Source organism: Cricetulus griseus, chromosome 2, assembly GCF_003668045.3.
Source record: "Cricetulus griseus strain 17A/GY chromosome 2, alternate assembly CriGri-PICRH-1.0, whole genome shotgun sequence".
In the NCBI taxonomy this organism is placed as follows: domain Eukaryota; kingdom Metazoa; phylum Chordata; class Mammalia; order Rodentia; family Cricetidae; genus Cricetulus; species Cricetulus griseus.
The window spans coordinates 28,242,618-28,255,292 of record NC_048595.1 but is presented as its reverse complement, the minus strand read 5'-3'; the positions used below and the strand labels follow the sequence as shown (position 1 = coordinate 28,255,292).

The window sequence follows — 12,675 nt, the reverse complement described above, 5'->3', positions numbered from 1 at the left end:
GTCCCTTGAAGCAACCACCTGTTTGCTCTTTTATCCTCATTAGGTGCATACCCACCTTTAAAGTGTGTGACAGTAAATCACATTTAGAAGGTCTTGTGAACTGCTGACTTTAAATTTTTGAAGAAAAAAGTTATATTGCTTTCCCTTAACAGTGACTGATTTTGCCAATTTTTAAATATTTTCAAGGAAGATAATTTTTTTTTTTTGCTTTGGTTTGCTGATTTTTTTGTTTGTTTGTTTGTTTGTCTTCCTTTGAAATTCTCACTGTGTATCCCTGGTTCACATGGAACTCACAGAGATCCACCTTCCTGTACCTGCCAGGTGCTGGGATTAAAAGTGTGCACCACTGTGCCTAGGCCTGGATCACTGTCTTTTTTTTTGGTTTGTTTTGAAACAGGGTCTTACCATGTAACGTGGTTGGCCTGGAACTCGATATGAAGACCATGCTGGCCTTGAATTCAACATACCTGCCTCTGCCTGGCAAGGTCTGGAATTAAAGCTTTAGTTTGCCTTTTAAAAGGCAAAGGGAAAAGGATCACTACAGTGGTTAGGAGGTAGTTGAGTCTCATGCTGTGCCTCTAACTCTGGTGTTGTCTGTTGCAGAAAGGCCATTACCTTTCCATTTCTCACAATTGGGCTGAGCACAACTGAACCATGGGGGAACACAGTCCAGAGGACAATATCATCTTCTTTAAGGGAGAGGAAGATGACCTAACCCCGGATGACAAGATGCTCAGGTTTGTGGATGACAACGGACTGGTGCCTTCCTCATCTGGAACTGTCTATGATAGGACCACTGTTCTTATAGAACAGGACCCTGGCACTTTGGAGGATGAAGATGATGATGGACAGTGTGGAGAACACTTGCCTTTTCTAGTGGAAGGTGAAGAGGGCTTCCTAATAGATCAGGAAGCAATGTCCCAGGGTTATGTACAACACATTATCTCACCCGATCAGATTCATTTGACTATAAACCCTGGTTCCACGCCCATGCCAAGAAACATCGAAGGTGCAACCCTTACTCTGCAGTCGGAATGTCCAGAAACGAAACGGAAAGAAGTAAGTAAAGCAGCAGATGAGGGCCCAGTGTGGCTGTGGGGCAGCTCCTTATGCAGCGTGCTGGCAGTTTTTTACTGTGATTAAAGGAGATCCTGGGCTTAGAGCCTGTGGTGGTAGTCTTGCCTCTCAACAACACATCTGTGTCCTGTTCTGTTGTGACTGCTTTCTAGAACTGTTGGATTGTATGGCCACATTGTAACTGAGGAATACTACATTGTAATATCTCAGATTTTCCTCTCTAAATCATAAATAAAGTAGAAATTTCACCAAAGTGAATTCATGTTTATACTACAAAAGTAACAGCATGGCTACTCTGATAACAGAGTGACTAGATTTGTATGTAATAACTAGAACTGGCTATAAATGATTTGTTTTGGAGATGCCTGTGAGAATGTGCTTTATTAATTTAGTGAATAGTTAATAGATAATAGCGGGTAGTTCTTATCATTCAGGCCAGAGAACACAAATGAGACCAGATTAGCTGGAAGTTGTCACATTCATATTCAGATACTATGGATGAAGTAATGCCTTTCAGGGTATCTTGGAACTGTAAAGCATTTTTAAAATTGTAGTAGTGAATTTGAATGAAAGGCCTAAAGGTAGTGAGTGGTAAACATTATTCGGGAACTAGTGCAAGTTAATTTGAAAAAAACAGGTCACTGCAGTTCCTGTGCTGAGGACTCCATGTCAGGTACTACCAAGCAGAAATAGGCTTAATTTCTGGAGGAAATATTTTCCTTTTTTGTTGTAGTGGAGGTTTGAAATTACATACAACTTGTATAGATGACTTATTCATGACATTTGGCTTTTCCTTTATAACTCAAGGGCGGAATGCCTACCTAGCCTACATGAGAGTTTGAACTCTAGTATTGCAAATAAATGAATGACTTATAAATAAGTATCTTAGAGCTATGAATATCTTAGAGAAACCATCATTCCTCACGTCACAGTGGACACGGTAATGTTTGAAGCATCTCCAACATCTGTTTGGTCTGTACTTGAATACTTCCAGAATGGTAAGAGCACAGGCTTTCATAGCTCAGTCCAGTACATTTGTTGGCCTGCTCTGATTGCTAGGAAGCTTTTGCTTGTATGAGACGCAAGCCTGTCCTTGTGTGATGCTGCTCCCAGCCTCCAGTTCTGTCTCCCCGAGAGCCTGCTTCCGTGGGACAACCTGCACATCTTTAAAGGTCCTGTCATGCTCTTCGGTACAAGCTAGCCACCTACACTCAAATACTTTTCTGATGGCACCTCCCCACCCCCACCCCAGTCTCTCATCAGTCTGGTTGCCTTTAATTGAAGGAATTCCAGTTTTTCAAAGTCCTTTTAAAATCCAGAGTTGAGCATAATCTCACAAGAGTGAGTCAGCAGTGCCAGTTGTGTGGTGCTTATCTATGTCTTCATCTGGACACTGTACTATAATGGCCGTGCCATCTGTGCTTTATTATCAACATCTCACCGTTTGCTTGTACTTGGAAACCTCTAGAATAGTGGTTCTCAACCAGGCACAGTTTTGCCCCCCAGGAGACATTTGGTTGTCACACTGGGGAAGTGCTAACTGGAATCTTGTAGGTAGGGGTAATGATGCTGTTAGATACTTTATAATGTACAGGACAGCCTCCGACAACAAATCATTAACCCCCGATGTCTCCAGGGCTTGGATGGAGGAACCCTGTTCTGCATTATCATGAATGCAGCTGTCAAGTTTTGTTCTGGTGAAGGTAGCCAGGCTTGTAAGCCTTTGGAGTGTCTCCATACTGGAATTTTCTTGATGGTTTCAACCCAGTATGTGAGCTTGTATTAGGGGTTCATCTGTCTTCAACAGAATATTATTTGTTGTTGCTGCTGTTGTTTTTGAGATGTTCCCATGTAACCCAAGCTGGCCTCCAACTTGCTATGTGAAGTTAAAGTTGACCTTGAACTCCAGCTCTCCTGCCTTCCCCTTTCCAGTGCTAGGATGACAAGCATGCACCTGGCCTCACAAACATTTGCCAAGCAAGGTGCTGTGATTGCAGATGGTGATTTGCAAAATAGAGGTAGAAATACCTGATGGCAGTAATGTGAGCATTGGGGATAAAGTGTAAGTGTGAAGGGTACCAGTGCTGTGTTTGGGAGCACAAGGAGCTCACTTGTGTGCTTAGGCGAGCCTTCAAGGTAGTCTTAAAAAGTGTATTCAGTTTATGAGAAAAGCAGGGCAGGAGAATTTCTGAGACATGGGCACAAAGTGAACAAAGAGAGGGAGGTAGAAAGCAGAGGCCCCTTCCCCTCTTTAGGGAGTGGCCAGCCATCCTTCTAAAATTAGTGTGTTTTGTTTTCTCTTTTGAAACAGACTTGTGCAGCCCAAGCTTTCCTCAAAGTGGTGATCCTCCTGCCTCTCTAGTGCTAGGATTACAGGCATATACCACACGTGACCAGTACATTTTCTGTATAGGGCTAAATAGTAAATGTTCTTTTCCTTACAGACTATGTAGTCTCTGTTAACAGTCAGTTGTAGACCATGCACATATGGGCTGGGGGTAGAGCTTAGACTGGATCACATGCCACAAGGCCCTGGGTTCTATTCCCAGAACCACAGCACAGGAAAAAGGATAGCATGTAAATGAGCATGCTGGCCAGAATTGACTTAGGGGCTGTAGTGAGCGTCTCGGTCCTTGGACTAAAATCCCGGGAGTAGCAGGAGATGGGGATAGAAAGATAGCAAAGATCCAGATCTAGAACATAGTGATAGCTCCACGAGTGTTTGTGATGTTTACGAAGAGTAGGAGACTTGCAGATCTGGGAGCCAGGAGTAATGTGGCTAGAGGAGCGTATAGATGTGGCGCACGCCTTTGATCCCAGCACTCGGGAGGCAGGGGGGTGGGTCTCTGTGAGTTTGAGGCCAGCCTGGTCTACAGAGTTCCAGGACAGTCAGAACTATATAGTGAGACCCTGTCTCAAAACAAACAAACAAAAACAAAACAAAAGAGGAGCATTTTAGAAGGGATATTCTGGCAGCAGCAGGTAGCCAGGAAACAAAGGAAAGAAGGGACGCTATGGCCTGCTAGAAGACACTTGAGTTTCATTTAACAGTTGAAGGGGAGAATCTAAGACCCAAGGAGCTTTGTCTGCTGTTGGAATTTGCATAATGAGCCCTGAGTTGAATGTGAGTCAAAGGTTTTGAATCACATTCATTGAAAAGATTTGTTTAGGCTAGGTGGTGGTGGTGCACACCTTTAATCCCATCACCTGGGAGGCAGAGGCAGGTGGATCTCTGAGTTCAAGGCCAGCCTGGTTTACAGATGGAGTTCCAGGACATCCAGGGCTACACAGAGAAACCCTGTCTCGAAATCCCCCCCCACCACCACCACCAAAAAAAGGGAAAAACAAAACAAAACAGAAAAAAGCTTCGTCTAGGTCTGGGCATGGTGGTTGCACACCTTTCATGCCAGCACTCTGGAGGCAGAGTCAAGTGGATCTGAGTTCAAGGCCCACTAGGGCTATCCAGTAAGATCCTTCCTCAAAACAAAAGATAGGTTTTTCTCAATGCCTTGAGTTGCTGCTGGTTGATGAATGGTAAATATTTAGTAGTTGAGAGTCTATCACGATGTGTCATTCAGTCGTGTTCAGACTGCATGTTGAAGACAAAGTGGCTAGCTCTGCCTTCTACCCACTACCTCCCCACTCTAAATGGTGAGTCTGTTAACAAGAATTGGCACAAGAGCAAAGTTGGTGGGGAAGTGAGTACATTTGGTTGGTGCGTACTGAATGTAGTCCTTGGGCGTAAGGAGCATAAGTTGAAACCCACTGGAAATGTGGGTCTGAGGTCAAGCAAATGACACAGATCCTAGATGCCTTCAGGGTGGCCACACAAACAAGGAAGAAGATAGGGACTGGAGAGAGAAAGGGAGCCAGAGAAAAAGACAGTAGTCAGGAGAGGTGGGTCAGGAAGGCTGACTTCCTGTATGGCCTGGAAGAGGGAGTAGGGAGGAGCTGGAGAAAACACTAGTTCTTGTCTCTTGTACTCAACATTTTGAAAATGTTTTCAGTTGAGCCCTGGGCACAGAGTGTGTGAGGTAGAAGTAAGCTGGGATGAGAGAGCAGGAAGCAGAAGTGTGGAGTTTTGTTTTGTTTTTAAAGTTTGATACTTGGAAGAAAAACCATTGAGGCAGTAGTAGTAGCTCAGGGGCATTGAAACTTTGAAGTTTAGAAAGTTAGAGCTGGGCATGGTGATTCATGCCTTTCAGTCCCAGCGCTGGGGAAGGAGAGGCAGATGGAGTTCTAGGCCAGCTAGGGCTACGTAGTAAGAACCCATTTCTAAATTAATTTCATTAAAGCCTCAAAAGTTTTGGCATAGTTTAGGCCCTAGCTTTAGGCCAGCCTCAGTTAATGATTACTGTATGAGTGTTCATGAGCAAATGTTTGAGAAATGTTAAGTAAAATCAAACTGTTTCAGAACTTATCAGGCGGGACCTTTTGGCTTGCTAATAACTAAGAGAAGTATTTTCTAAATTCTGTAAGCTTATGTTATAAACCATTTTCCAGACATTAGCTGAGCATGGTTTGGGAAATGCTGATCTAAGCAGAAGAGAAGATAGGAGGGTGGATGGGATTATGCAATCTGATATTAGCTGTCACTTTCTTGCTTTGTACTCCTTACCAATTAGTTGCTTCTGTTTGCAAGCCTGGCTTGCCCCATTCGTTTCTTGGGGCCATTTAATCGTGAACAGGGTCAAGGATGTACGAGCTCTTCATCCAGTGTACTATGGGTTTATCTCATAGGCTCTTCCTTCTCTCTTCAGTTTTTCTATCCTATATGTAACATCTGTGTAGAAGAGTCTATATGCTAGACTTATTTATTTTCTGAATTGGATTTTAACAGCAGCCGATGCTGGCCTCAGACTCACAGCAGTCTGTTGAAGTCTGAGATTAGAAACGGGGGCCACTGCCCTGGTCTTAAACTGGTATTAGGCTCAGTAGGTTTGGGGCCTCGATGGGGATCAGGAAGAAGTAGCCACAGCCCTGTCTTCGGAGGCCAGACAGACATTCAGGAGGCTTGCCTTACCTCAGTCAGTGATTGACAGTGGTTCTATTTTGGCTTACAAATCCACTTAGTTGGCCTGAGGAGGCCAGTGTTTACAGATGATAACAGCTGCATGATCTTTAACCATCCTTGTCCCGGGAGCCTGTTTTAAGCATGGCTGTTTTTGCTGCATGGCATTCACAGGTACTGCTCTTGAGAAATGCAATCCTTTGATAACTAAGTCTTCTTGGCTTCCTAAGCAGCTTAGTTTCTGAGTCAGATGTTAGCCTGATTTTCCTGTTTACCCCGGGTTGTACCTTTGTTTCCTTTAGTGTGCAGTTGGCTTACTGATCACTTTCTTCCTCCTCCTCCTCCTCCTCCTCCTCCTCCTCCTCCTCCTCCTCCTCCTCCTCCTCCTCCTCCTCCTCCTCCTCCTCCTCTTCTTCTTCTTCTTCTTCTTCTTCTTCTTCTTCTTCTTCTTCTTCCTATTATTTTCATCATGCTTATCTTACGCAAAAACAAGCCAACCAGGACCTTGCCACACACACTGTCTCACCCTACCACAGACTTCTGGGCATCCTGGCTCTTAGTTCACATTTCAGGTTCTCATCCTAACTTTACTGCTTTTTCCCTGTGGATTGGTAGCTTTGAGAGCTTCTGTCAAAACACTGTCATTCTGCATCCCATATACTCAAAGGCCTCCTAAATAGTCGGCAGATATGAAGAAACCAAGGGTCCAAGGATATTGTTCATGGTACCCTAAATATCCCAGAGCATTGATTGGGAAAGAATGGCTTTCCTTGCAAGAAGCAGGTGCAGTGGTCTTTGAATTTTGCTCTTGGAGTATTGGATTACTGTCAGTGGCCTTCTGAAAGGAGGGGATGGGTTCTTTCTCTTTCCTATTCCTCTTTTTTTATTTTATATTTAATTTTTTTTAAAATTTTTTGAGACAGGGTTTCTGTGTAGTCCTGGCCGACCTGGAGCTCACTGTGTTGACCAGGTTGGCCTCAAACCTCTTTGCCTCTGCCTCCCAAGTACCAAAGGCATATGCCATCACAACTAGCTGAATTTATTTAGCCTGACAGATTTTAAGTAAGAATAAAGGGGTTAGAATGGGGTGGCTTGTGCCTATAATGCCAGCATCTTGGAAGGCTAAAGCAGAAGCTTGCCGTGAGTTTCAGGCATTCTGGGCTACATGGTACTTTGCAGGCCAGCCTGGGTTACAATGAGAAATCTGTCTCAGGAAAACAAAAGGGAGCAAACAGAAGTAAGGGGGATTTGACTCCAGTGTTCAGAGCCTTTTTTCAGTTTTCCTTTATTTTAGGAAGACTGATCGAAGCCTGGTGGTGGTGGCACACTCCTTTAGTCCCAGCACTCTGGAGGTAGAGGCAGGCAGATCTCTGTGAGTTCTAGACCAGCCTGGTCTACAAGAGCTAGTTCTAGGACAGCCTCCAAAGCCACAAAGAAACCCTGTCTCAAAAAAACAAAACAAAACAAAACAAAAAGACTGATTGCAGTCCTGTTCCTCAGTGGGAATCCTCGGGGAGTGGAGCTATGCGCTCAGACACACCAGGGTGTTTAACTGTGCTGGAGTGGATCCACCCACCTTCCACTCTGCACGCCACGATTACATTTCTTCACAGATCCCTGTTCAGCTCCCACGGGATTGCCATTCAGAACTAGGACCGATGAGCCTGTCACTGCTTGAAAGTGTAGTGTTGAGCATCTGCTCATTTCCCTCCAAGGTCTGACGTAACTTTGGTCAGATGCTCTGTTAGTTCTCAGAACCCTCTGGTGCTTGGCGAGCAGTAGGGAAATGCTGGTGGCTCTGTATGGCTCTGTTGGAGGCTAGAGTAGGGTGTGCTTTCCCTGTGCCACCACGTGAAGCCGATTTATCAACGTGTCTCCTCCATGAGGGCATATGTGATACTTGTCCCTGTCTCATCACTGAGGCCCTCTGGCCTGGCAGAGGAACCTGGCTGGTTTTAGGCACACACTGTGTTTTAAAGTTGTTACCGTGGGAGCTCTGGGTCTTCAGTTGATGTTTTCTGTGGACTGTAATAGGTTCTCCTGACATTTTGTTCTTGTAAGAGTGGGAGAATATACTTGAATTTTAGTTCTCTCCCCTTATTTAAATCCAGCTTATTCCAAAAACTGTTTCTTCTTCGAAAGATGATTTCAGCCTTGGTCTCTTCTTTTTTGTTGTAGTGTATACTTGCTATGTGGCCCAGGCAAGCTGCTCTCTGTCCTCTTTTGTAATATGGAAATAAAAATATCCTGCTGCATTCTGTGATGATGCAGTGAGATTTATGTAATATAAAAGTGTACCTCAGTGTGCCTCAGATGCTGGGCACAGCAGCCGTTCAGTCACATGTTCTCTTGCTTTTTTTTCCCCTCACAGACCCCTGTTCCTAAAGGTTCAGAGGTCATGTCTAGTTTTAGAAAGGTTAAAACTGTCAAGGCTTTTATGTTAGGGACTGATTTGGGAAGCATGTTCTCCTTGAGACAGGCTGTAAATTGTGGTTGGAAGCGGAAGTGCTAGTGCACACTGGGGAGGCCGAGGCAGGGGGATCTGTACATTTCAAGGCTGTCTAGTCTACATAGTTCAAGGCTAGTCTGAGATTCTGTCTTTAAAAGTTGGGGAAATGTGATTGGATTCCAGGAGAGCCCGCAGAAATCTTAGTCCCAGCCTACTTAGCTGAACTTTCCTGTGAACATCATTGTAACTGGGAGGGGTTGTTGTGTATTGTTTGTTTTGTTTGGGGGGAGCTAGGGAATTGAGCCCAGGGCCACCAGATGATGCTAGGCCAGGGCTCTGCCACTAAGCTACATCTTCAGTCATCTTTTTTTTTTTTTTTTTTTTTTTTTTTTTTTTTTTTTTTTTTGTTTTTTGAGACAGGGTTTCTCTGGCTTTGGAGGCTGTCCTGGTATTAGCTCTTGTAGACCAGATTGGTCTCGAACTCACAGAGATCTGCCTGCCTTTGCCTCCTGAGTGCTGGGATTAAAGTCGTGTGCCACCAACGCCCGGTTTATTTTTGTTTTTTTAATTTATTTATTTATATGTATGAGTATTTTGCCTGCATTTATGTCTGTGGCCCATTTGTGTGCCGGGCATCTGTGGAGGCAGAAAACACCTGATCCCCTGTAACTAGAGGTGCAGCCTGTTGAAAACCACTGTATAGGTGCTAAGAATTGAATCTGGGTCCTCTGGAAGAGCAGCCAGTCCTCCTAATCACTTAACATTCTCTCTAGCTCCTCTTAAAAACAAAAACAAAGACAAAAAACACCCTTTTTGTTTTGAAATAGGTTCTCCCTAAGTTGTTCAGGGTGGCTTTGAACTCAATCTGTGGTATGGGGATCATTGTACTGGGATTACTTTTCTATATCTTCCTGGGTAACTGAGACCATCAACCTGAGTCATTAGACCACAGTTTTAACCATGTTATAAAATGAGGGCATTTGTGGTTCCCAAACAAAGGTTGGTGAACACTAGTCCTTGCCACAGGTAATCTTTTGTTTGTTTGTTTGTTTGTTTGTTTTTGAGACATGGTTTCTCTGTGGCTTTGGAGGCTGTCCTGGAACTAACTCTTGTAGACCAGGCTGGTTTGGAACTCACAGAGATCCTCCTGCCTCTGCCTCCTGAATGCTGGGACTAAAGGCATGCACCACCATCTTTTGCCCTCATTGGTGTCTTGTAATTCCCTTGGTACCAGGCCACTGAAAGTTACTTTCATGGTGGACATATGGGGCACCAATATCCTCCAGCTAAAAGTGAAGGCTTTAATATAATTTTATATTTCATCTTTTTAACAATCATAAAACAAACAGTTAGTCCCCATTTTACAGAGATAAAAAAATGAAAGCATAGAAACATCTAGCTGTCGGTCCCAGTGCCTGGAGGTAGAGACAGGTGAATCCTAAGGGTTCTCTGGCTGTAGAGTCTGAGAGCTCCAGATTCAGTGAGAGACCCTGTCTCAGAAAATAACATGGAGGCCTGGTGTGGTGGCCCACACCTTTAGTCTCAGCACTTAGGAAGCAGAAGCAGGTAAATCTCTGTGAGTTTGAGGACAGCCTGAGCTACATAGTGAGACCCTGTTTATGAAGAAATTAGAAGACAATCCTGATGTCAACCGGTCTTGTGCATGCTCACACACAAGTGCACACACCCTCATACACATACGCCATGAGCATACACACCTGCAAATAGGAACATCCAGTTCTCAGGTGGTGAAATTGAGACTTGAACTGGGGATTGTCTGGATGCCAAAGTCAATGCTTTTTATGACAACCTACCAGTTTACAAAGGTCGTAGTCAAGACACAGGCCTGTTGGCTGCTGACAGGACTGAGAAATGAAAGGCCAACTGGGTGTCCTTAGTTTGAATGGGTAGAGGGATGAGGTGTGCGCACAGCTCTGGAGAGTGATGGCTGTGTGACTTCAGTTCTGCTGGGCATTGGAGAAATTGGACCAATTCAGAGCACTTAGATTTGTGATTCAAGAGTTTTGATTGTCCATTTGGAATAGAAGAAACCAGTGCTAGTATGGAGCAGTTTTGGTATGGGGAAAAGGGACAGGAAGTCACTAGTGATGGGAAGAAAGGGCAGAGTTCAGTTTTTTTCTCCCTGGGGTTTTTTGTTTGTCTTTTTGCTTTTCTTTTTTTTTGAGACAGAATCTTGCTATGTATAGCCATAGCTAGCCTGGAACTTACTATCTTGATCAGTCTACCTTCAAAGTTGGGGCAATGCTCCTGCTTCCGCCCCTGCCTTCTGAGTGCTGGGATCAAAGGTTTGCACCAGCATACTCAGTAGCTGTAACCACCAGCCTATCATTTATTGATGAGGGTTTGTCTGCTCTGGGCTCAGAACCAGGGACTCCCTTTCTTTATCGAAATGTGTAGAACTGAGTTCTCTCCATCTCCTTTTTTCTTCTAGCAGAAACTCAGGTTTTTCTTTCTTTTTCTAATTTTTAACAATGTCTCCTGAAGCCGGGCGGTGGTGGCGCATGCCTTCAATCCCAGCACTTGGGAGGCAGAGGCAGGCGGATCTCTGTGAGTTCGAGGCCAGCCTGGTCTACAAGAGCTAGTTTCCAGGACAGCCTCCAAGGCCACAGATAAACCCTGTCTCGAAAAAAACAAAAAACAACAACAACAACAAAAAAGAATGTCTCCTAAAGTTCTGCCGCTTCCTTTTCTTCTGCTGCTCCTGTTTTCTCTGCTTCTGCCGCCTGAGTGCTGTGAACGTCTCTGCTAAACATTTCTGTTTAGAACCATTCACAACACTGTCAACCTCTGAGCCCTCATCCCCTCTGGACATTCACAGCGTTACCCTCCATGCTGAGGGTGCTCACCTGGGCATGCTTAGTATCTCCTGGGAGTCTCTGGGCTCTTTAGCAGGGCCCTCCACAGCTGTCTGAGTCCACATGAGAAAAATTAAAGCCAGGTTTAGATGTCTTAAGGTCTTTTTCTTCATGTCCAATGGTGTCTCCAGTGCCAGTATGGTCCTATTACAGATACTGTCATTCGTTTTGACAAGCAGGCTACCTGCGTGTGACTCTTCCCTGAAGTTTCTGGGTTCAGCTCTGTCTTTCTGCTCTGTAGATAAGCTTGCCTTAGTCCAAGTTTTAAGTCCCATTTTTGTATATTGCCCTCATGTGCTCACTATCCATCATCAGTGTGGCTTCTCAGACCGTGTTCTTGCCTGTCCTGCCTAACTCTTCTTTTTGTTTGAACTTCTTGAGAGCAAGGGCCATTATTGCTGTTGTTGTTGTTGGCACTAAGCACAGTATAATTCTAGAACACAATTCTTGAAGTCCATAAATGCTAAGTTTTAGTCTCTTTTAAAGGTACATGATGTTGCAATATCTCTTCTTTGTGGAATGACACTCTGCATTTTTTTTTCAGCTTCCTGTTCTGATCCTGTTTGAGATGGTTTAGGTTTCCCTTTTTGTGAAATTTGTTGCTATTTTAAAATAATTCTGAAGGATACTCAACAATGATGTCTACTTATTGTCTCCAGATGAAATGAGAAGTTGATCATTTATTCAGTTTATCATTGGGAGAAAAGGCATCTAATACTCAGCACCACTTTTATTTTACTGTTTTTTTTGTTTGTTTGTTTTTTGTTTTTGTTTTTTTTTTCTTGAGATGGGGTTTCTCTGTTTAACAGCCCTGGCTGTCCTGGAACTCTCTTTGTAGATCAGGCTGGTCTCAAACTCATAGAGATCCACCTACTTCTGCTTTCCTAATGCTGGGACTAAAGACGTGCACCACCACTGGCTAGGATAGGATCTTTACTATGGGTATGTAGCCCAGCCTGGCCTTGACCTTGTGTTAGCCTTCCTGCCTCAGTCATCCTGCTGAGTGCCACCATAACCAACTTCTGTCCTACCTTTCAGTACCATTCCTGGTCTGAGTGCTTTCCTACCTTTTTGTCCTCAGTTTCGCTCTGGTTCTAATCTGCCAAGTTTTCCTGAATGCATGGTTGGCTTACTGCTGATGCTCTGGTCACTGCCACACAGTTCCAGTGCTGGTGCTGGGGCAGCGAGACGGAAGTCTTAGCAGTCGGTGGTCTTTGCTACACTTGACCTGGCTGACACCCCACTCAAAACTTCCTTTCCCA

The 12,675-nt window shown here is 44.3% G+C and overlaps 1 protein-coding gene across 2 annotated transcripts in view; it reads left to right on the top strand.

Annotated features, from left to right (window-relative positions):
- The window catches only part of Mtf1 (metal regulatory transcription factor 1), a 50,699-nt gene that overhangs the window by 1,713 nt on the left and 36,311 nt on the right, over positions 1–12,675 (top strand). For both annotated transcript variants that reach the window (XM_035439631.1, XM_035439630.1), the window contains exon 3: positions 604–1,059. In XM_035439631.1, the coding sequence (XP_035295522.1) occupies positions 655–1,059 (405 nt within the window). In that variant the 5' untranslated portion in view covers positions 604–654. The remainder of the gene's footprint in view (positions 1–603; positions 1,060–12,675) is intronic.